The 23,572-nt window shown below is 34.7% G+C and overlaps 2 protein-coding genes across 3 annotated transcripts in view; one reads left to right on the forward strand and one right to left on the reverse strand.

Moving 5' to 3' along the window:
• Nucleotides 1-23,572, forward strand: part of ATAD2B (ATPase family, AAA domain containing 2B) — a 194,860-nt gene that overhangs the window by 40,272 nt on the left and 131,016 nt on the right. For both annotated transcript variants that reach the window (XM_006880636.1, XM_006880637.1), the window contains exons 3-12: nucleotides 3,995-4,044; nucleotides 4,406-4,559; nucleotides 7,470-7,572; nucleotides 8,405-8,513; nucleotides 14,186-14,302; nucleotides 15,741-15,816; nucleotides 17,821-17,919; nucleotides 19,710-19,821; nucleotides 21,402-21,517; nucleotides 23,017-23,191. In XM_006880636.1, the coding sequence (XP_006880698.1) occupies nucleotides 3,995-4,044; nucleotides 4,406-4,559; nucleotides 7,470-7,572; nucleotides 8,405-8,513; nucleotides 14,186-14,302; nucleotides 15,741-15,816; nucleotides 17,821-17,919; nucleotides 19,710-19,821; nucleotides 21,402-21,517; nucleotides 23,017-23,191 (1,111 nt within the window). The remainder of the gene's footprint in view (nucleotides 1-3,994; nucleotides 4,045-4,405; nucleotides 4,560-7,469; nucleotides 7,573-8,404; nucleotides 8,514-14,185; nucleotides 14,303-15,740; nucleotides 15,817-17,820; nucleotides 17,920-19,709; nucleotides 19,822-21,401; nucleotides 21,518-23,016; nucleotides 23,192-23,572) is intronic.
• On the reverse strand, nucleotides 1,553-2,104 carry LOC102850073 (PRA1 family protein 3-like). Its single transcript, XM_006880635.1, has one exon. It carries the CDS (start codon nucleotides 2,102-2,104, stop codon nucleotides 1,553-1,555), a length of 552 nt encoding a protein of 183 aa, XP_006880697.1.

Consider the following 23,572-nt stretch of genomic DNA (forward strand, 5'->3'; position numbering starts at 1 on the left):
ATATTCCTTCCATCTTCTTTTAATACTTCCTGGATCATTTAATATTCTGCCCAAAGCATCCTTGATTATAGCAACTCTAGGTTTGATTTCGTTCTTCAGTTAATTTTATTTTTTTTTCATATTTAACACAGGTGTTTATTAAATAAAAAGTCTCATGAAAATAAAACCCTTTGATAAATTTTATTCTTCATATTTGGGGAAGGGTACAGATTCTAGATCACATCTGAGAAATCGTGATACCAGTGAGCTAAAGGTTGCAAGTTGGCTGAGAGAAATAAAAAATGTGAGAAAAATTAGGAGCACCATGTGCGGCTGCTGCTTTTTCTAGAACATTCAGAGAGTTTCTCCAGCCAGTCCTGCTCCAGTTGTCTACATATACCAATGTTATAGAAACTGAAATGTTTTCTATTTTTTCTATTAAGTTGTTCAAGCAAAGCATTTCCTATGACTTAGTTCTAACACATGAGAAGTAAAAGAAACTAACGGGACATATACACTCATGCTGCTTAGTTCTAATGTCTGTATGAAAGTACACAGAATAACTATCGCATAAAACTTGTATGAACCATGCAAACTGGCAGTCCTTCGCACTTTAATTCGCGTCTTTTTTGCTCAGTCATGTCAAGATGCTTTTCAGATTTCAAATATCAGTGATTACTGTCATCATTGTGCCTCAAGAAGTTAATAAAATACACATTCCTTTTTTTAAATATTCCAGTTACATTCTAATCAAAGGAGGAAAAAAACCCAGGAAATATTATCTTGCACATCTTTTTCTTTTCCATCGTAACAATGAAAATGTGCAATATCAACAAAACTCAAGTTTAGCTTGTTTGTTTTGCTTTCTTTTTTAATATTGGAAGGTACAAAGCTATAATGGCCTTCTAGAACACTAAGTTTGAAACAGATACTTGTTTGTGAAAACACATAACTGGTATTTTAAAACTTTATAAAAATTTGACAGAATAGTCTCCTAAACAGCAATCTTTATGTCTGTAAACAAAGTATAAACTGGCTTATCCAGTTTCCGCAGCTTGTCAGTCGGCCACCAACGTGACAGAGATCATCTTTAATTTTAAGATTATCCATAAAAACTAATTTATACTCCACACACTGCAAACCTAGGTAATAGTTTTGGGAGAAGGATGCGGGAGGGACAAGAAACGGCCTGTCATCTACTTTGTGAGTCTTCCAAGTGTTCGTATTACCAACACTTAACAACTACTTTTCCCTAGAACACCATTTTTGCTATACTAGTCATAATTATTTTATTCCTTTAAAGAAATAAGTGTAATCTCTATTTCATATCGGTTTTCATTCACACACTTGAAACTTCAGACACAGTTGTGGGGGAGGGTGTTTCCTGTCATTTCTGCAGTCTTCTCTCTGAAACATCAGAGACAGTAATAGCTTGGCTTATACATGCATGCTGCCAGAGTAGCTCCATGGGACGTGCACCCCCTATTTCAGATACACAAACAGAAAGTGGGTCTGGGCAAGGGCAAACTGCAACTGAATTTCTGCTGGGACCCTAGCAGCAGACCAGTGATGTTTACTCCTTCACTTTGCTGATAAAGTCAGTGAATCTGCTCACATTCTCTTCCTGCTGCTCCAGTGCATCCAGGACAATGCCCATCGGCGTCTTCTTCAGCCCTATCCCCTCCATTTTATTCTCAAGCTTGTTCTTGAGGTTCCGAAGCCTCAGAGATGCGTGGATGAACATCAACAGCAAAGGGAAGGTGATGCCAAACACAAAGACCATGACTCCCCCAAACATGGATATGAGGAAGTAGCTAGACACCATGACGATCAGCATGAAGGTGGGGGGGTACTCCTTCTTCAAGCGCCGGAGGATGTCTTTATTGTGGGCTGCCCACACAAAACCTGTGAATACCAACACCACCATGATTCCTCCAAGGATCATGTTGGAAGGACTCAGGAACCCCACGACAGAAATCAACATGGCAGCCACCACCAGGTAGTTGGTCTGGTAATAAAGCAAGTTGTTCCATTTGGAAATGTCTTTGAAATCAGGGCGAGCGAAGCGGTCAGAGCCGGGGAAGAACTCGTCCCAGCTGCGGAGAGGAGCGATCTGCACGTCCATGGTCCTCGGCTCCCAGTTAGTTAATTTTATTTATGGTACATGCTAAAGTCTAGTCTTTTCATTGGATTTTTTAATTAAAATATTATTTATTGGTTTTCATTTAATTCCTTTACATTATGTTTCATTCATACACATTGTGTTTTATACACTCTTTCATTTACATTGTTTCATACAATCATACATTCTATTTTACATTTTTTAAATGGGTTTGCTTACAAAGTTTATATACATTGTGATTCACCCTATTCTTCATTCACATTGTGTTTCATACAATCATTCTCATAATACCTTTGTTGTACCATCGAGTTTACTATGACTCACGACTCTGATCCCATGACCAATGAGCCAACTTCATTATCTCTGACACATCTGACCCCATTGCCACAGTCACTGTGTCAGTCCATCTCATCCACACTCCTACTCTGTTTCACTGACCCTCTACTTTTCCAAGCATGTTTTCTTTCTCTGAGGACTGGCCTCTCTGTTAGGTCTTTGCACTGGATGTAAGGCCAAGGACTCAGGAAGGGACCAGAGAAAGAAAGGAAGCTAAAGAAGCTTTATTAAGGGGTCTTCTGGGTGGGATTGCTTAGTCTACTGAGAGAAAAACAGGCAGAGGGACAGACCAGGGAAATACCACACACTAAAGAGGACTGGGGCAGGTTTTATAGTAAGGGTCTTTAGGGAGGGAAGGGGGTGACATTCTATTGTGGTTTAGCCAGGTCTTCTAAGGAGGGAAGGGAGGAGCACTCCATGATAGTTGAGGCTGACATTCCTTGAAACCTTTGTTCTCCCTTTGACCTTGATCCCGGGCCTGACATCCCAGCCCAGCCCCTTTAGTGATGCTACTTCCTTCTGAATAGTGTAGAAGATCTGGAGCTCAGAGGCTGGATAGGGATGGCCCAGGACCAGTAGCCAGGGGATCATATGGATGTCACAACAGCTGGTTCAAGTTGGTTAATTCTTTTATCCTGCTACTGGAAGAGTTACCCTGGCATTTGCAGTGGTGAAGGGGGTTGTCCAACCTGGGCATCTTTAATCTTCAGCAGCCAGGCCTCTGATGTTGGCTGGGATGGGGACCGCCAATAGGTGCCGAAGGACGAGGGTCAGGGCAGCAGTTAGCCCAATGACCTTCACCACACTTGAAGTATTCACCAGGAGATAACACGAGGAGGTGTTTTCTGACCACTCACCACTATCTGCCATTACCAGGGCTTGAGTCTGCAGATTCCCTTTCTGGAGGGCATGAGTCTCCTTATCAGCCTCTGCCTATTCTTCTCAAGTATTATAACTTTAAATGCTATGTTATCAGGTCTCAAATGGGTGTTTAGGGGCTGTCCTCAGCCTTTATGAGTTTCTTTTTTGATATTAGGGGCTGATTGATAAGATGAGTAGCTAGGATGGTGGCCTCTGCTGGGGAGGTAGGTTCTAAGTAGGTATACTGAGTCAGGGCTTCGGTGAGATAGTTAACGAAAGCAGCTGTGTTCTCATCTTTAATGGGAATAACGCCACTGTATCACCTGTTTGCATCGTTTATGGTCAGAACTACGACAGTATCTGTTTCATTCTTGATTAATGAAAACTTTCTTGGCAAATGCTTTCGCTCTGGTTGGTCTTGTGCTGGTCCAAGAATTTCACCTATAGCAACACAATATGAATGCCCCTGGCCATCCCTCTTAATCATGGCCTTAGTTCCGAAAACCAACAAAAGAGAACCGTGGTCCGGTCCAATTCTTTCACTGAAATTTTTAAAGTCAAAGAATGTTAATTATCTTTACTCTTGAAAGGTGATATTAGTAACATTTTTAGGGTTCAAATAATTCCAGCAGTGTTGCATTTCTTGCTTTCTAAAAGAATTAATGTTAATTTGTTTGCCTTATGATTGTTTTCTAGGTTAACTTCGCAGCCTGGTGCTACATTACCAAACGGACATAGTAGTTTATGTGAGTATATTGTATGAATTCCTTAGTATTGAAATTATTATAATGGTATTAGAGTAAGCATTAAGGTGGTGCAAAATATACTAATTTGATAGTATACTTTTTATATGGTTGGAGATGATTGGATTTCAGTTGTAATAAAAACTCGCATAATTTTTAAATGTCAAGATATCAGTAATAGTTTAAATAATTTAAAATAATAATAACATTACAAAACAGAAACTTTAGGTCATTGAATATTTGTATTACATTTTTGGTAATCTTTTAAAAGTAATATATTGGTTTTTGCTTTTTTCCTTTCTTCTTTGGGGTGGGTTGTTGTGTATGCTGTACTTTGTGAATGAAAATCTCTCTCCTTTTCTAGCCCTTCGAAGCCACCCCCTTCGTGGGGAAAAGAAGGGAGATGGAGACCTTTCTTGTATAAATGGTGACATGGAAGTCAGAAAAAGTTGTCGTTCCAGAAAAAACAGATTTGAAAGCGTGAACCAGAGTTTATTATTTGATCAACTTGTAAATAGGTATGACTATTTATACAGTGAACAATCTCAGTTATTTTTTTTTAAAATTTACACATATACACACGCATGCACACACAACCTCCGCACAACTCATACATACAGTTTTTTGCTATCAAGTTGACCCCATCTCATAGAAACCCTATAGAACAGAATAAAATGACCTCATAGGGTTTCCAGGACTTCTGAAAACAGACAGTATGCCACATTTTTCTCCTGTAGAATAGCTAGTGGGATCAGAACTACTCACCTTTTAGAAAAGCAGCCAAATGCTTACCTGCTGTGAAACCAGGGATGTATATGCTTACCTATTTCTAAAAAAATTGTGATAAATATTATGTAGCAAAATACTTGCTATTACAATAATTTCACATGTATAGTTTTAATGATATTAATTATGTTTATCATGTTATCCAGCCATCACCTTTATCTAGTCCCAAATTATACCTTCATCCTTAACAGAATCATTGTCTTTTCCCACTGCTCACTTACCTGTTCAGGACATTTTTAAAAAGTAATTTAAGTGTTTTCCCAGCAATTAATACAATTCTTTTAAAAGCTTAGTTTGAGTTAACATTAGTTTTGGGAATACTTGTCAGTTTACTTGATTTAGATATAGCTTGTTTAGCTAATTTTTTTTAAGCTCTTTTGTGTAAGTCTATTATATAAAAATAAATTTTTCTCTCTCCTTGCAGCTGTTTTAAAGTTTACTCATTAAACATTTGTGATTTTGACAACTTTTTAAACAGCATAAAGTTCTAGTATTAATATGTAATAAGTAATAATAGTTTGGCCAAGATTTTCAACTGAAAATATTCTGAGGCTATGTATATGGGATTGAGTCATTTAGTTTCATGAGTGAGTCTAATAGATTGATCAATATCTATGTTCATAGAAACTTATTTTTTTCTTAGATACTCCATAATCCTACTTAATCTTTATAACACTCTAGATAGACATATATCAGTGTGATCTTTATTATTTGACAGAAGAGAAAATGATAACACTGTATTGACCATGCCAACTTTGGGGATTAGTTACTGTTTATTAAGTGTTTATATTAGTATCTAGGCACAGAATTCAAAACTCACTGTTACCAAGTTGGAACCCACTTATAACTTACCCTCCAGCGGGTTTCTGAGGCTGTAAATCACAAAGGATGCAATTCCCCATCTTTTCCTTTGGACTTGCTGGTGGATTTGAACTACCAGAGTGGTGCAACCTTTGGGTTAACAGCATAACCCTCTGCCGTCTATGCCACCAGAGCCCTCTAGGCACAGACTATTTTTATATAAATGTTTGAAAAAACAGATAACTAAAATTTACTGGGCTATTAACATGTGAGTATTCTACTCTAGTTTCTGAAGATACCTGTTCAGTTAATCTTTTATTGTCTTTAAATGTTTTACAAATCCTTTTATTCTGTATAATTCTTAACATTATCCTTAAAAAAGTATTTATCTGTCCTAGTATAGTGGATCTAATAGTCAGTTATTGATGGAGCCATAAAGAGAAATTTCTTATCTTTCATAGACTTTATTTTAATTATTTAAATTAAGACAGTTACTGTTAAGTAAATGTTTCAATTTTTGTTTTTTACATTTTAAGTGTTCAGTCTGTTTGTAAAATTTCCCCCCCTACCTATTTGGTTCTGTGTTTGTAATTGACCATTGTCTTCTGACTGTTTATAAAAAGAGTAATTTAATTGGGATGTTAAATACAGTTAGGCATCAGATGAATTATTATGCTGTGATGAAGACCTGTTTTATATGTATAATTTTTAGAATGAATTTTAATGAAAGTTTACAGAGACTTTGGATTTGCATTCATTCATAGTTGAACACTTTCCTCCCTGCCCACTCTTACCCCCTATTTTATTTTTCTCTTTGAAAAGTAAAAAAAAAATTCTTTCATTGTTACACAGTCCCTCCCCCCAAGTCCACTCCACTCTGCAGCTTTCATTCTGGACTCTTGTCGTGCTAGTAGTACCTAAATCATATATTCCTTTTTTTTTTTTTTTAAACTGATTGTCATTTTCTTGTTTTTGGTTTTATTTTTACAGCATATTCTTCCCATATAATTTCTCCCCCATTCATTCATTGTTGTACGTTTTCCTCCCTGTCCATCCCTCCCCACCCCAGTTCACTTTTCTCTTTGATACAATACACCACACACACTCCCCCCTCTCCGGTCCACAGTCCACTTTACTATGCATTTCTTTTTCTGGAATCTTGTCATGAAAATAATAGCTAATCATATATTCCTTTTAAACAGTTCTCTCCCTCATGTGTTTCAATGCAGTATACATTATTTCTCTCCTCTTTTCCTAGGCTCCCCCTAACCCTGATATCAGTCCTGTTTTATAATAGTGGCAGTATGCAGTATTTTCCTTTTGTGACTGAGATATTTCATTCAGCAAAATGCCCTCCAGAGTCACCGATATTGTATAATATTTCATGAGTTCCTTGTTTTTCAATGCAACATAATACTCCATTGTGTGAAAATACCACAGCTTCTCTGTCCATTCGTTTGTTGATGGGCACTTGGGTTATTTTCACCCCTTTGCTATTGTGAACAAAGCTGCAATAAACTTGGGTGTGCATTTATCTCTGCTTGGGTGGCAGTTATGGTTTCTTTAGGGTATATTCCCAGCAGTGGAATTGCTGGATCAAATGGTATTTCTAATTTCCAACTTTTTGAGGAAGTGCCATACTGCCTACCATAGTGTTAGCACCATTTTACACTTCCACCAACAGTGAATAAGGGTTCTATTTTCTCCACAGCCTCGCCAGCATTTGTTGTTTGCTGTTCTGTTAAATTTGCTATTCTTACTGGGGTGAGATGATATCTCGTAGTTGTTATATGTATGGTCTCATCATTGCCTAAACTCTTACTTTTCTTACATGATTGTAGTACTGCTGAAGCTGTACTTCAGGAAATGGACAACATTAACATTAGACGGAATCGTCGATCAGGAGAAGTAGAACGACTTCGAATGTGGACAGATACAGAATTTGTGAGTGTATTAATTGTCACATCTTTTATAGTTTTTTTAGTGTGTGTTTTTTGATTGAGAAATTTAAAGGGAGACTTAATAGCAGTTAGATTTTATAGAAGTAATACATTTGTTTCTTTCTCGTTGTTTCCACTTCAGTTTATTCATTACTTGCTTTTGTCTTTTATCCGTACATCACCTGCCACAACCTGCTTTTATGAGATGAATGATCTTGAAAGTCCAGCTCTGATTCTTTCAGTCATCTGATCTGCACTTTTAATAATTTTTTATTGTGTACCAGTTACTTAAATATACCTTAATCTTCATAATCTAGTTTCAGGTTTATCTTGTCTTATACCATTGCCTAATCCCAAATGAAGCAAATCTTTTTTACCCTATGCCTTTTACTGCTATTAATACTTTTTGTCAGTGACTAATAGAATTCTGCCTTTGCTTCAAGGTTTGTTTCAAATACCTACCTTGACAAGAGGAATGCCATCTCTTTGAGTTCTAGACTAAGTTTTGCCTTTCTTTTTGTCTTTTAATATATCTTATTATTTGTTAGTTATTTGTGACTTGATTTATTGCTGCCTACTTTGCTGTAATTTGCTTGAGGTAGAGAATATGTACATGGCATTGTATATTTAAAATTTTTCAGTCTGTCTTAAGAATTATTTTTTTTATCTTTTTTCATTTAAATTAATTCAGGAAGCTCTATTTTCATGGATTTCTGCCTTGCAAGTGAAGAATCAGGAAATTTTATTGAGAGTAGATATAATCCATTGAATTAAGTATATTTGTAGCAGGGAATAAATACCATGTTAAATATTTGACAGATATCTGTCTTTAAAAGGAAAATATGGATATGTATTCAAGAGTGAAGAGACGAAGAAAGTCCCTGCGAAGAAATAGCTATGGGATACAAAATCATCATGAAGTCTCTACTGAGGGTGAAGAAGAAGGTTTGTAAAGCACCTTGCGAAATAAGTAATGCAAAGTTAAGGGAACAAAATATGTACAAGTATATATATATATGAGTGATATTTTAGCTTTTAAGGTCTTTAGTGTATAATCCTAAACAATTATGTTGAGAAGAGAGTCTGAATTTTTAGTTAGACAAAATGCTTCAAACTCTACATTATACAGTAAGGAAAACCAATTTGTTTTATAAATTTCCACTCAAATAGCAATAAAATGAAAAAGAAGAAGGAAAAAGACCCTAGGTTGTATATTCTGTACTGTTATATAATGTGTTTTCTTAACTGGTTTTGAGTGTCATTGAATCGACTATGGTTCATAGCCGGTCTGTGAAAGTGGATTGAAACCTTTACCCCATCCTGTACCTCCTCACAATCTCTAACATGTTCAAGACCATTGTTACAGTTTTTGTGTCAGTCTATCTTATTGAGGATCGTCTTCCCATTATTTCTTGACTTCTTTGATTATTTCTAATCATGACTGGTAATTATGGATATATAAGTAAGATGAAATCTTTGACAACTTCAGTATTTTTTCCATCTACCATGATGTTGCTTACTGGTCCAATTAAGAGGATTTTTGCTTTCTTGATGTTGAGATATAATCTTTATTGGAGGTTATAGTGGTTAATTGCTTTAGTGTCTGGATAATACAAAAAGATGAGTCTTGTTTTTGAGGTAAAAATAGATTTACTAGATAGATTTACTAGAAAGTTACATCCCCAAAGGATGTCTCTCCTTGAAAGGAGATACAGAGAGGTGAAGATGAGTCTTGTTGATGAATCATTCTCTAATCCTAATAACACATTCTTCTTCATATAGTCCAAATTTTTGGATTATTTACTTAGGATACTGATTGAATAGGTAAGGAAAAAGATAGAACCTTGTACATGTCTCTCATTTTAAACCATGCTTTATTTGCATGTTCTGCTCCAGAAGCTGCTCTGTGAGGCTTCACAAGAGCACAATTAAGTGTTCTGGGATTCTCGTTCTTCTCAGTGTTTCCCATTATTTATTATTCTTATCCTCACAGTTAAATGCCTTTGCAAAGTCAACAAAATACAAATAAACATCTTTCTGGTCTTCTCTGCTTTCAGCCAGCATCCATGTGACATCAACAGTGATAATCTTTGTTCCATGACCTTTTCTGAGTCTAGCCTGAATTTCTGATATTGCTCTATGTGGTATTCCAACTATCTTTTGGATAATCTTCCATTAAGATTTTATTTGTATGTGATATTAATGATATGGTTTGATAATTTCCTCATTCTGGGCAATCTTTTCTTTTTTAAAAATGGAAACAAATGTAGATCTCTTTCAATTGGTTTGCCAGATAACTGTCTTTTAAATTTCTTGGCATAGACTAGTGAACACATCCTGGGCTAAATCTGGTTTCTGAAACACCTCAACTCCTGGAGCCTTATACAAGCCTTGTATTTTCCCAGTACATTGAGTGTAGCTTGGGATCATCCTTTATTGCCATTGTTTCTTGAACATACGTATTTTGAAATCTTCAGCACTGACAAATTCTTTTTGTTATAGCAGCTCAATGTATTTCTTCTCTGCTTCCTGCATCATTCACTAAATTGCCTGTAGAATTTTTCAGTATTGCATCTTGAGGCTTGATAATGTCCTTCAGTTCTTTTAGCTTGAGATATGCTAAATATATCCCTTTTGATTTCTAACTCCAGGTCTTTATGCATTTTGTTATATTTTGGTTTGTCTTCTTTTTTTTTTTTTTTTGGTTTGTCTTCTTGAACTTCTCTTTAAAATCTTTGGTTCCGTTCTCTTCCTTTGTTATTCCTTCTCTTTGTTTTGATTTTGTATATTGAACTACAATTTTCAAAGTCTGTTCTCAACGGCATTTCTGTCTTTTCATTCTTTCCTATTTTTTTTTTTTAATTCTCTTTTGCTTTCTTCATGAATAATGTTAATGATGCCATATCTGAATTCCTCTGGTCAGTGGCCATTAGTGTTTAGTGCTTCAAGTCTGTTCTTGAAATTGTTTTTAAACTTATGAGAGACTATCCTATTTTGGCTCTCCTGGACTTGCTTTCATTTTTTTCAGCTTCAGTTTGAACTTGCACATGAGTAATTGATGATCTCTTCTTGTTTAGATTTTCAGTATTGAGCTTGTACTTTAACCTTTTCCACATATGTAGTCAATTTGATTCCTGTGTAGTCCATTAAGTCCATATATACATAGTCACTTTTTTAAAAAAAGTATTGACAATTCCTGAATCATTGATTGTACATTATTCTTTCTTGCAATTACTAACATTATTTCTGTCATCACTGCCACATTGTCTAGCTACCAGTCCTTTGTTTCCAACCTTTGCATTCTAGTCTCCAAGTAGTATTAGTGGTTTTTGATTGCATGCTTGATAAATTTCAGATTGTAGATATCTTCAGTATCTTATTCTTTGACTTTAGTGGTTTACTGCTTGTATTTGAATAATAGTATATTAGCAGATCTTCTTTGTATTCTTATGGATAATATCACTGACAGCATTGTACTTCAGGTTAGATCTTGAAATGTTCTTTTTAATGAAGAATGCAACACAGTTCTCTTTTAATTTGTTATCCTGGTACAAATATTGAATTGTATACCACCGAGTAGGGATTGATTCATAGCTGACCCTCCAATGGGTTTTCAAAGGCAGTAAATTGCACCAGAGTGTATTGCTCATCTTTTTGCTGTAGAGCAATTGGCAGATTTGAACCACATGCCTCCTTTGTATTGACAACACAGTTCCTTACCACTAGGCCACCAGAGCTCCCAGTACAGTAGAGAATATGGTTGTTTGATTGCCTTTCATTTTTTACAACTTCCAAAATTCCTGGATTCATAGTTCATGCATTCCAGCAAATGAAGAGTCTTTAAGGGGGTGAAACTTTTACTCTATCCATGTCCTTTGAGACTAACTTTGAGGGGGCAGGTCTTCTCCAGTTTTGTTTTGAGCATCTTCCAACCTGAGTGACTCATCTTGCAGCATTGTTTTTGACAGTGTTCTGCTGCTATTCATAGGCTCTCAGGGGCCTACTATTTCTGGAGTGGATAGCCAGTTCTGTTCCTTAGTCTGTCAGCTCTGCTGAAATCTGTTCACCATAGGTGACTCTGCTGGTTCTTGACATAGTTGTGGCACAGCTCCCAGTGTCATTTCAACACACAAGTCACCACAGTATGGCTGAAAAACTTGGTTAATTGTCTGTAATACTTAAGTGTTCTAATTGTCGTTGTATGTAACAATTGAGCTATAACTAGGAACATTAGGTAAAGACATTGACCCCGAGAATTCTAAACAGATGACCAGTGCATCTAGAAGATTTAATTATATAGACATTAATGTTTGTCATGAATACAAAGTGTTCAAAATACATGATACGTTCACACAATCTTACCAGGAATTTACTATTTCTCACTATTTGTTTAGTTTGGATGGAGAAGAATAAGTGTTGAAGGATTAGTATTTTTAATGAAGGTATTTGAACAAATATTGTTATTATAGCTGAAACATCTATAGTGCTTCCTTTGGAGAATGTCAGTGTAGATGAGACAGCCTTGTCATGTGAGCTTTACCTTTTTGTTAACTGAACACCTTTGTAGAGGTTCCAGAGTAGATATTCCATTTATGGAATTTCTTCTGATAAATTGTAGGCTGTTCTGCAAGCTTCCTTAACACGTTGCCGCACACTTTTTAAATTGACGACTGTGCTTACAAACACATTTGCCATCATTTGCAGTAATATGGTAAAAAAGTAAAGTTTGTTGTTGTTATGTATCATTGAGTCAGAATCAACTGATAGCTGACCCTCCAGTGGGTTTTCAGAGGCTGTAAATTACATGAGAGGAGATTGCTCATCTTTCTCCCGCTGAGCAGCTGGTAGATTCAAACACTGTGCTTTTGGTTTGGCAGTGTAGCTCCTCCTTACTGCTAAGCCACTAGACCTCCCTTTTGAAAGTTGGGGAAACTTATTTTGGGGCCAATAATTTATAGTTGGAATTAAAAAAATATCATATTTGCTGGTTTTTCTCTATAACACAGTGATAAAAATTTTTCAGATGTTGTAATAAATTTTTAGTGTTTTTGAAACTTGGATGGACTAAACTTTCAGATTTCCTAAGTAGAATATTCAATCCCTTGCTTGTATTTTGTTATTGATTTTTTACTTTCTACTCAGCATCATTTGCAGTTCTCAATTTTTTCTGTGCCTTGATGTAACTATATTACGTCAGTATTTTTTTGTGATTAAAAAGGTAGTAATAAAATATATAGTATTAAGCAACTATATAGGGAACTCTGGTAGTCTAGTGCTAAGAAGCTGTGCAGCAATCCTGAAGGCACGAGGTTCTATTCTACCAGCTTTTTCTTGGGAGAAGGATAGGCAGTAACCTCCCATGCGATTAACTGCCTTGGAAACCCCCCCCCCCCCCAGAGGATCAGCCATTGGTTGGTTCCTACTTCATAGTACACCACCACCACTACCACCACCACCACCACCACCACCACCACCACAACAGGAAGCATCTGTATGCCTGTAATTTTTTTATATGCCTATAATTTTTATAAAAATACTTTAAGCTGTAAGTACATTTCAGATCAAACTTAGAGCAAAGCTACTTGATTTTAGTAGGCGTAAGTTCAAATTATCATGATAGTTTTATAAATTAAAAATAAATTATCATAAATATTTATCAGTATCCCATAAGTATGCTTTATGTGCCCTCCCAATCCATGCATTCATTTTCCTACTTTAACTTAGTAATTATAATCCATATTTAATTTTTGTAAATGGATCTAACAGATCTTAACTACCACCAAAAATTGCACTTTCTTTATAACAGTGATTCTTTAGTAAGCTGATACTTTTTTAACATGTTGCCGTACACTTTTAAATTGACCACGATGCTTAGAAACACAGTTTTTTCAATGTAAGTCGTCATTTGTGGCAACGTGTTAAACTACCAACTGATATTTGTTTAGTAATTATATTTAGTGATTAATTGGGCATTGAGTGAAGTTTGCTACAGAAAAAAATTTATCATCTTCTGTTTTTGCTTTTTTATAACCAAAGAAATTGAAAGGTACTAAATATATCAAGAGAAATAGGTATGTCTTGGAGAGGGTGCAGTCAGTGAGCTCTTGGAGGCAAGAATAAAGACTTCACCTCACATACTTTGGGCATGTTGCTAGGGAGAGCTATTCCTTGGAGAAGATCATGATGCTGGGAAGGATGGAGAGTTGGCAAAGGAGAGGAAAACCCTCAACCAAGTAGACTGACATGGTGACTGCTTCAGTGGGCTTTTGAGTATTAGAAAGTACAAGGATGATGCAGGATAGAAGAGGGTTCAGATCTTTTGTTCATAGGGTCACTATGAGTCACACTCGACAGTGCCTAACAACAATGAATACATCAAGAGAGCAAGTGTGACCATCTTGCTTATTTTATTAAAAAATGTACTGATGATTGGTAGGAAAGACATTTTCTTTTACATATATTTAGATTGTGTTTATTTGATCTCTGCTTTACAGTAAAATACTGATATTTTAAAATTTGTGGAAAAAATGATTAAACTGTGTAAATACTCATTTATAGAATGAATTAATACTTTTGAATGAGAACAATGCCTTTCTTTTGTGTGTGTGTGAAACTAGAATCTCAAGAGGAGGATGGAGATATAGAAGTTGAAGAAGCAGAAGGAGAAGAAAATGATAGACCCTATAATCTGAGACAAAGAAAAACAGTGGATCGATACCAGGCACCTCCAATAGGTAGGCATCTTTAAATAACTTTGTAAATTTTTGTGTCTGGGTAGCTTGTTTTTCCTCCGTGGCTCTGAAAGAATTAATTTTGCTTAACTTAAAACAATGAAAATTCGTGATTTCTTATATCTTTTTCTGCATATAATTTTCACATACTCAGCTGAAAGAAGATCAAAATGCAGAATAATGACCTTGAATTATATACATTTATTTATAAATCTTAAATTTATAAATTTACAGTTTATTCTTTTTTGTTTCTGAGTAGGAGTTCATTCATAATATGAACATATCACAATTTATCCATTCATGTATTTATGCATATACACAATATTCCAGTTTTTAGCTACTAAGACTGAAGGTGTTATTAACATGAATTTATAAATCTTTGTGTGGATATATGCTCTTGTTTCTCTTGATTAAATACTTAATAGTGGAATAATATTTTATGATTAGATAGGTAGTTTTCTAAGGTTTTTCTCATATTTCTAACCAAAGATGGTACTTTGAATCCCCTGCTGTGCTGAAGAAAGATGAGCAGTCTGCTCTCATAAAGACGTACAGTCTAAGGAACCTTATGGTACAGTTTTACTCAGTTGCTGTAAATTTGGTTCAGCCCAAAGGTTGTGTGTTTTTTGGGCAGTAGAATTTATTGTAGTTTAAATTTTTATTCATCCTGGAAAGGGTCAAATCGGGAGGCTCTTTGGAGGCAAGGATTCTGAGGCTCTGTCTAACATACTTTGGATATGTTGTAAGGAGGGACCGACCGGTCCTTGGAGAGGGACATCATGCTTGGTAGGGTGGAGGGACAGCGCCCTCTATGAGGTGGATTGATTCAGTGACTGGGATAATCGGGGTGGGTGTATCTGAGACGGTGCGATTGGCACAGGACAGAGCAGAATTTAGGGCTGTTGTACATAGGGTCGCTATGAGTCGCAAGCGACTCGATGGCACATAACAACAACAACAATGACTAGTGACACAAAACATATTTTCATGGGTTTATTGAATGATAGTACATCTTTGATGATATTTTCTCCTTGTCTGTGATTTAACTTTCTATTCTAGCAGTCTTTCAAAAGTAGAAGTTTTTTGTTTGGATGAACTCTAATTTTCCAAAATTTTTGCTATCAATGTACTGTCATCAGAAGAGTTATATGTTTGATGTCATAACTGAGAATTCATTAATTAAGCCATTATTAAAAGATTGGTTTAATATCTATTTAACTTACTTAACATCATGTTTAATTGCAACTTATAGTACTACTAATTACAGAGCTTTTATTTTTATTGTGCTCTTTCTCAACAACATTGAAATTTGTAGGCATAGGACAACACTTCTAGGTTCTTTCCCAAAATATAATGAAAATAACTTCTGCTCTTTTAATATGTTAATTTACCATTAATTGCTCATTTCCATTATCCTCTTTTTTTCTCCTTTTTGTTTTAGTACCAGCTCATCAGAAAAAGAGGGAGAACACGCTTTTTGATATACATCGATCTCCAGCAAGAAGGAGCCATATCAGGTAGATTCTCTTGTTTTTGAAAGGAGGGTAGAAGTATGTTTTATATTAAATTAGTTTTATAAATATTTAATATGTTAATGAGGATATATGTGTTGCTGTTAACTGTAGTACTAATGAGGGAATAGTAACAGCTTTCTTTCTTATTTAATAGTTATTATCTGTAAGGAAACATATGAAGTACTCCTTTTTCATTCCATCTTAGTGGGGAGAAAAATAACATTCCACTTTTCACTTTTCTGGCATTTCTGTTACGGTATCAGCTGCACTTGCAGCACTTCTTCCTCTGACCCTAACCAGTAGAACCTAGGTCAGAGCATAGTCTTCCAGACTGCCAAGGTTACCCAAGACCCTAACCACTACAGCATCCTCACTTCTCACCTGTAAGCTACAAATTCCCCTTCAAGATGCCAATGTAAGCTTGAGCCCCCTGACCTCTCTCACTTCTCACTTGGTAGCTACAAATGTGGACTTCTTTCTCATCAAAACGTCTCTTTTCTTGTGGTTGCTGTTTATATATTTTCCCTTCATTTACTTTCAGTCTGTCTCTGAATTTGAATTGTTACTTGTAGAGATGAGATATAATTGGATTTTTAAAAAAGTACAATCTGACAGTCTCTGCCTTTGATTAAAGTTGCTTAATCCATTCACATTAAAAAATATTTTTTTTGGGGGTAAGTCAAACCATTTTGTAGAGATTTCAGAGTGAGTGGATCAAAGGCATAAGAAAAATGAGATCAGATGACCTGCCTAGAATCTTCCGGATCTTCCAGCTGCCAAAGAGTTCCATTCACATTTATTTTAATATAGTTGAATTTATACTTGCCATTTTACTTTTTGATTTGGGTTTGTTGTCTTTTTTTTATTTTTTGCTTGTTTGTTTTTGATAGGATGTCTTTTTTGTTCTCCTAATGTTTTCTAATGCAGCATTTTAGTTTGCTTTATGGCTTACTTTTTACACCTTGACTTATCAGAATCCATTCCAGAGATTGTAAAGAATTCATTTTTTTTATTGAACATACTATGTGGACAAATGAGACATCAGAGGTTATTAAGAAATAATTATTGTGTGATAAAGGTGCTGATGTGAATACGAACATAATGTATGCATGAATAAACTCTCAAGAATGGAGAGTTAAGTAATAAGGAGATATAATTTAGAAGCAGAGACCAAAATAGAAAAAAACACCAATGTGAATTAGACACAGCAGATAATAAAGACAAATAATAAAAAATATTAAAAATAGGTGAATTGAAGCAAAAAAGAGAATTTAAATGAAAGTGAAAAATAGAGATAATAGGCAAAGTTCTCACACCTTGAAATTTATTGTTGTTATTTGTTAGGTGCTGTTAAGTCTGGACTCTTCTGATTATCTGGGTAAAAGGCAATAGCAAAAAAAAATTTCTTTGTTTTTGGACCCTAAAGTTATTTAACAAACATGACAGATGTACACCTTAAATTAGATAGAAACCCTATTTATTATTTAATTGCCTTTCCCTAAAGCTTCACCAAACAATTACATGCTTCTTTTCTTTCCCCCCATCTTGTGAAATGTATCACCTCACTACTTCATTAGATATTAATGACAAATGAACAAATGGATCTTTTTAATCTGTTTCACTGCTGTACCCACAACACAGTGAAATTGTGTGGCCCACAACAGGCACTCCATAAATACTGACTGAAAGGACGAGTAAATGTATCCTTACTGAGTAATATTAGATGATAGGATGCTATGTATGAGGAGGGGTTGAGAAGACACAGAGAGAGAGTGAAAGAGAGAGATTGTGATTTGGGATGAGTTTTGAGGGTAAATTAGTGTTCTGCTCAGCAATTTATAGACTTTCCGCCCCCCACTAACATTATTTGCAATTCTTTCAGTGTATTAACACTCTTCTCATTCCTTCCTGGATTCCCTACATACATTTGTTCTTTTCTTATTGTGTGTTCTAAAAAGCCATTTGTTTTTGTAATGGTGTTAAGGATTTTAATCTTTATTCCAATAGGAGGAAAAAACATGCCATTCATAGTAGTGACACAACTTCTTCTGATGAAGAACGCTTTGAAAGAAGGAAATCCAAGAGCATGGCAAGAGCAAGAAATAGGTTAGTAAATGTCTTATTTTTTTTTTTAAATGACATTCTTACCATACTGACAGAATACATTTGTTTTTAGATCAGGATAATGTACTGACTTGGTTTCTGCTTAATACTTCTTTTAGTAAAGATCTGAACTTTGGACCTTTCCCCTGAATTGCCTACTCTCTGAGTGCTCAATCAAATCAGAAAGCTCAAGAAAGAATACTCAGGGAAGAAGTCAATCATTTATTTCTGTAGCATTTGTCTGCTGCTCTCTACCCAATCCAAGTTCATTTAGTAATGCCAGTTTTAGATGCTTATAATTATAGCACTGGAGTAAGATGTGATACTTACTATGTCAAGAGACACTGGATTTTTCTTGGAAAAATTTTTTTAAAAAATTTTTGTTAATGCCTAACAAGGCTAAATTGCTTTCAGTACTCGATGGCACCTTAGACCTGAAGAGTTTTTGTCTGTATTTTAAATGAATTCAAAACCAATTAATCCTAAATGTTCTTATTTCAGCTGTGGAAAGACAGTTTTAAAGTAAATTAGAGCTCAAAAATGTTTGAACATCCAGTCATTGTACAAAGTGCATTTGAAAAAAAAAACACAAAAAACAGGGCTATTTGTATTGTCTTTTGGTATTTATAAAAGGTTAAGAGAAGTATATGCACTTTTGGAGTATAATAAAACGAAATGATAGTATAGGATTAAAAAACTCCCAAACTCCTCAAACTCATTCCCATTGAGGCGGAATCAGCGCAGCCTATCCTCTAGCGAATTTTCCGAGGCCATGAATCCCACAGGAGGATCCGTCTCGTCTTTAGTCTGCGGAGCTGCTGGTGGGTTAGAACCACCAGAAGGGCACCACCTTTGCTTTAGCTGCACCTGGCCACCAGAGTTGTTGTTTGTTGTTGTTATGTGCTGGTGAGTTGCATGCGACTCATAGCGACCCTATGAACAACAGCCCTAAACTCTGTCCTGTGCCAATCGCACTGTCTCTGACACTCCCATCCCGATTATCCTAGTCACTGAATCAATCCACCTCATGGAGGGCCTTCCCCTCCTGCGCTGTCCCTCCACCCTCCCAAGCATGATGTCCCTCTCCAAGGATGGGTCCCTCCTTACAACATATCCAAAGTATGTTAGACACAGCCTCAGAATCCAGAGTAGTTACTGAAAAATAGAATTTAAGTATTCTGATGTATAATCGGAGACTTTTTTTTTTAAGAACAAAAGGAAAGACATGTCTTTAATTTTATGATATGGGTAGATATACTTGTGATATCTGAGGAAATAATTTAGTAAAATTTATGTTTTATTGGGCATATTTTAGTATATGTAGAGATTAATTTTTGCTTTAATAGTTCTATGAAATGAGCTATTAACAGTGTTAAGAAGCTTTTCCAGGTGAGCTCTGGTGGCCTAGTGGCAAGAAGCTGTCCTGCAATCCCAGAGGTACACAGTTCAAATCCACCAGAAGCTCTGCTGGAGAAGGAGGAACAATCTCCTGTACTAGTCAGATCCGATTTGACAGTACACACACACACACAAATAATAAAAAATAAATTTTTTTTTTTTAAAAAGTTTTTCTAGGTTAGTTTGGGCTTCTTAGGCAAGCAGATAAATTATCTTATGGTTAACTGAGTTAGTTGAAAAGTTTTTGAAATAGATTAAAAATAGAATATCCTTTCATGCCATTCTTGGAAGAATGATAGGAGAAAAAGGAGAAAGATGAAAATATAAAAGCACACTTACTTTAACACTAAAAATAGGAAACTTTTTGTTTTTACTTGAATATTTATGTATTTTAGATGTTTGCCAATGAACTTCAGAGCAGAAGACTTAGCTAGTGGTATTCTCCGAGAGCGAGTGAAAGTGGGGACAAGTTTGGCTGATGTTGATCCAATGAACATTGATAAATCAGTAAGTTTTGAAAATTGTTTTTTAAACATTACTTTTTCCTTTTGTGAATTTTTGAAAGTTTCATATTGGACTATAGTAGCAGCCCTGTAAGACAGAGTAGAGCTGCTCCACAGGGTTTCTAAGACTGTAATCTTTACAGAGCATATGGTTACATTTTCCTTCTGTAGAATGGCTGATAATAGGTTTAAATTGGCAACCTTTTTCTTAGCAACTAAGCACTTAATTATTGTGACTAGGGCTTTTTTATTCTTATGTATAGTCAGAATGAAATCATTGCTATTTCTAATCTAAAATCATAGAGGAAAAAAATAGTTTTCTTACTTTTAGTAATAGCTAAGAAAACTCTGGGAGAAACATGGGCAGTCTCCTCTCGTGCCATTAACTGCCTCTGAAAACCCACTGGAGGGTCAGCTATGGGTCGGTTCTGACTCCATGGTATTCAACAAGAAGGAAGCTTCAGAATATTGAACATACATAGAGTCTTAAGTCTAATAGGAACCTTGTCCAACAATCTTTGCCTATATATTGAATCTTGTTAACTTTAGATGTGGTTGCCAGCTAGAATAAGTTATTTTTTTAGAATTTGATAACTATATACAAGACAGGGATTTACCAAATGCTAATGGTTGCCCATGGTGGACAGTGTTTGTTGGAGCTTCCTGATTAAAAGAAACTTGGAAGCAGGAGTGGCATCCACTTACAAAATGGCTTGCCTCTAGAAACTCTATGAACAGTGCTCTAGCCTTTGGTTCATAGGGTCGCTATGAGTCATCTACGACTGGATGGCACTTAACAACAACAACATATATGAGAATACTTAGATTCTCTTAAAATGTTATTTGATACTAGTTTTTATTTACCTATTTACTAAAACTTTTGTCTGTGAGATATGGTGATTGTAAAACATTTTCAGCAACTATAACAGAATAAAGAGTCAAAGAAATAAATCTTCTTTAATACAACTTTCAGGCAATCACTACTGATAGTTTGGCAAGATTTCCTTTAAGCATGTTTATACAGATTTAAAAAAAAGAATAATATGATCTTGTTCTGCTAGATCATTGTTTCTGAAACTTATTTTCATTGTTGCCCATAATTCAAAAGCAGAAGTTGAATTTTTCCCTGACTGGAGAAATGATATACTGTGTAGGTGATTTTTTTTTTGTAAGGGATAAAATGAAACTTTATATAGAAGTAGCTAAGACCTTTTGCCTTTTTCTCCATTCACAGAACAATTTTTGCTCTTTTGCTGTGTTTGCTAAGAATACTTGTGAGATACATGGTATTTTGAATGGCATTTAAACTATTAAAGTATGAATATAATATAAAATTTCATCTAGATTAATATCTATATCTTCATTGTAGATTGGCTATATCTCTGGTTGCATAGAAATTTATTTAAGAATGGTAGCTTCATGTACCTGAACCAAAAGATAAATTAAATTTTATGCTGACTTAATTTTTCTACCCTTATTTGTAATTATTTCAGAAGGTCCTGTTAAATAGAAAGCCCATTACAAATTGAAATATGTATAAAACATTTAAAGATTTTTACATTAAGCTTTTTCCTTCTTTCTAAGGTACGGTTTGATAGCATAGGTGGGTTGAGCCATCATATTCATGCACTGAAGGAAATGGTTGTATTTCCACTTTTATATCCAGAAATTTTTGAAAAGTTTAAAATCCAACCTCCAAGGTAAGTAATATTGAAGGTATATATTATTTTTAATATCTTAAATTTATAAATTTCTATTAAATATATATATTTATAATTATAAATACTTGACATAGGTTTATTTGATTTCTTAAAATAGTCAGAAATAGGATAAAATTGTATTATTTATATCTTAGAGGCTGTGGACCTAAGTGTATTCTTGAAGGTTATATATTACCTTTAGGAATCTGGTACAAGATGACTTCTTATTGATGCCTTGGCTGTATAACTTAATTGCCAAAGGAATTTCCCAAATTTGGATTTTTAGAATAGTATTGACTTTGAAGCTCTCTGTTACTTAGATTTGGAAGCACAATTTCACTGAAGTGGGGTATTTTTTGAAAAAGGATAAATTTAGTAATTTATGAACAAATAATTTATAAATGATTATAACAGAAAGTGAGTTACTGAAAATGAACAAATTGTTTTAAAGGATTGTGGACAGTATGTTCTAAAGATGTATACATACCTTTAGGTTGAAATTGTTAAATGGTTTTTTTGTTGAAACTTAATCCAAATTTATTTTACATGCTTTTAAGAGTTTGGAAGCTAATACTAAAAAAAACTTTTTCAGTTTGATTAATGAAATGTAAAAGTGGTATTTAATTTTATATTAAGCTTTAAAAATCAATGTAACAACTTATTTTTTTCACATAACTTCAGTATTTAAAAACATTATCCTTTTTCAAAGCTATTAAGTTAATATGCTCTTGGAAAAGCTTAAAGCAGAATGTGTATTATGGTAGCTTTCTCTTACCCTAACCGAAGTACTTTTTTCTTTAGGGATAAGCAGTTTTGTTCCTTACACTTTTAAAAAATTTATGTATATTACTATTTTTGTCTTTATTATACACATAAAAACATGTACTGTAAATGAGATTTTATAGCTATATTCTTCTGTAACTTTTTTCCTCTGCAGTATGTTTTAGATACTTTTACTTTTGTCAATAAAGTTTTGATATTTGTTTTTTAATTTTATTAATTTTAATGGATATTTACAGAGATTTTGTATTTCCATTCATTCATTGGATATTTGTTTTATAATTGTAGCAAAATTTAATTCACTATCCTATCTTTATAGATATTACCTAGAGATTTTACATTTTTCCATAATTTGAACCATAGCCTTATTGAACACCCTTTTCAATTTATATTTATAAATATTTTTGGAGTATTTCTGTATGGTGCTTTCTAAGATAAGAAATTTCTAGGCCACAGGCAAAACAGATTTAAAATTTTAGTACATTTTGTTAAATTACTCTTTGATTTAACTATGTCTTTCCAACCAATTGATTTGAGAGTGTCCTTTGGGGATTTAGTGAAATGAAACACTTGTGAACATATTGGAAACAAGTTACCAATGTCTAGTAATTGTATGATGATAAGATTTAAGAGAGGGACATTTTTGATATTGATTATATCAGTAGCAGTGATGACGTTAATTTACTGGGTTTTTTAAATTTTTTTTTTTTCTTATCTAGAGGCTGTTTGTTTTATGGTCCTCCTGGCACAGGTAAAACCTTGGTTGCCAGGGCGTTAGCTAATGAATGTAGTCAAGGAGACAAAAAGGTGGCTTTCTTTATGCGAAAAGGAGCAGACTGTTTGAGCAAATGGGTTGGTGAATCTGAAAGGCAACTTAGGCTTCTTTTCGACCAGGTAAGAGATAATAGCTAATTCTGGAATAGTTTCTTAGATAGAATGTTTGCTATATTTAGTTTACAAGTAGTCAGTTTATAGATGGAAAATAGATTTTCCAGCCAATGTGCTAAAGTTTGGATAAATTTGTATCCCTTATAATTGCTTAAAGCAGTTTATTACTACTTTACAATATTTAAGATTATTCATAAAACTTTTGTTGAGTTAGCTAAAGGGCATAAAATATATTGTTATTTGCCTAGGTACAACGTCTATATCGTTAGATAGGGAGCTCTGGAGGACTAGTGGAAGGAATTGTGCTGTGAACCCGGATGCAGATGGCTTGAATCCATCAGCTCCTCTACATGAGAAAGATCCACTTGTGTGATTTACAACCTCTGA

Source organism: Elephantulus edwardii, unplaced genomic scaffold, assembly GCF_000299155.1.
Source record: "Elephantulus edwardii isolate Elephantulus edwardi_28Jun2011 unplaced genomic scaffold, EleEdw1.0 scaffold00009, whole genome shotgun sequence".
Lineage (NCBI taxonomy): Eukaryota > Metazoa > Chordata > Mammalia > Macroscelidea > Macroscelididae > Elephantulus > Elephantulus edwardii.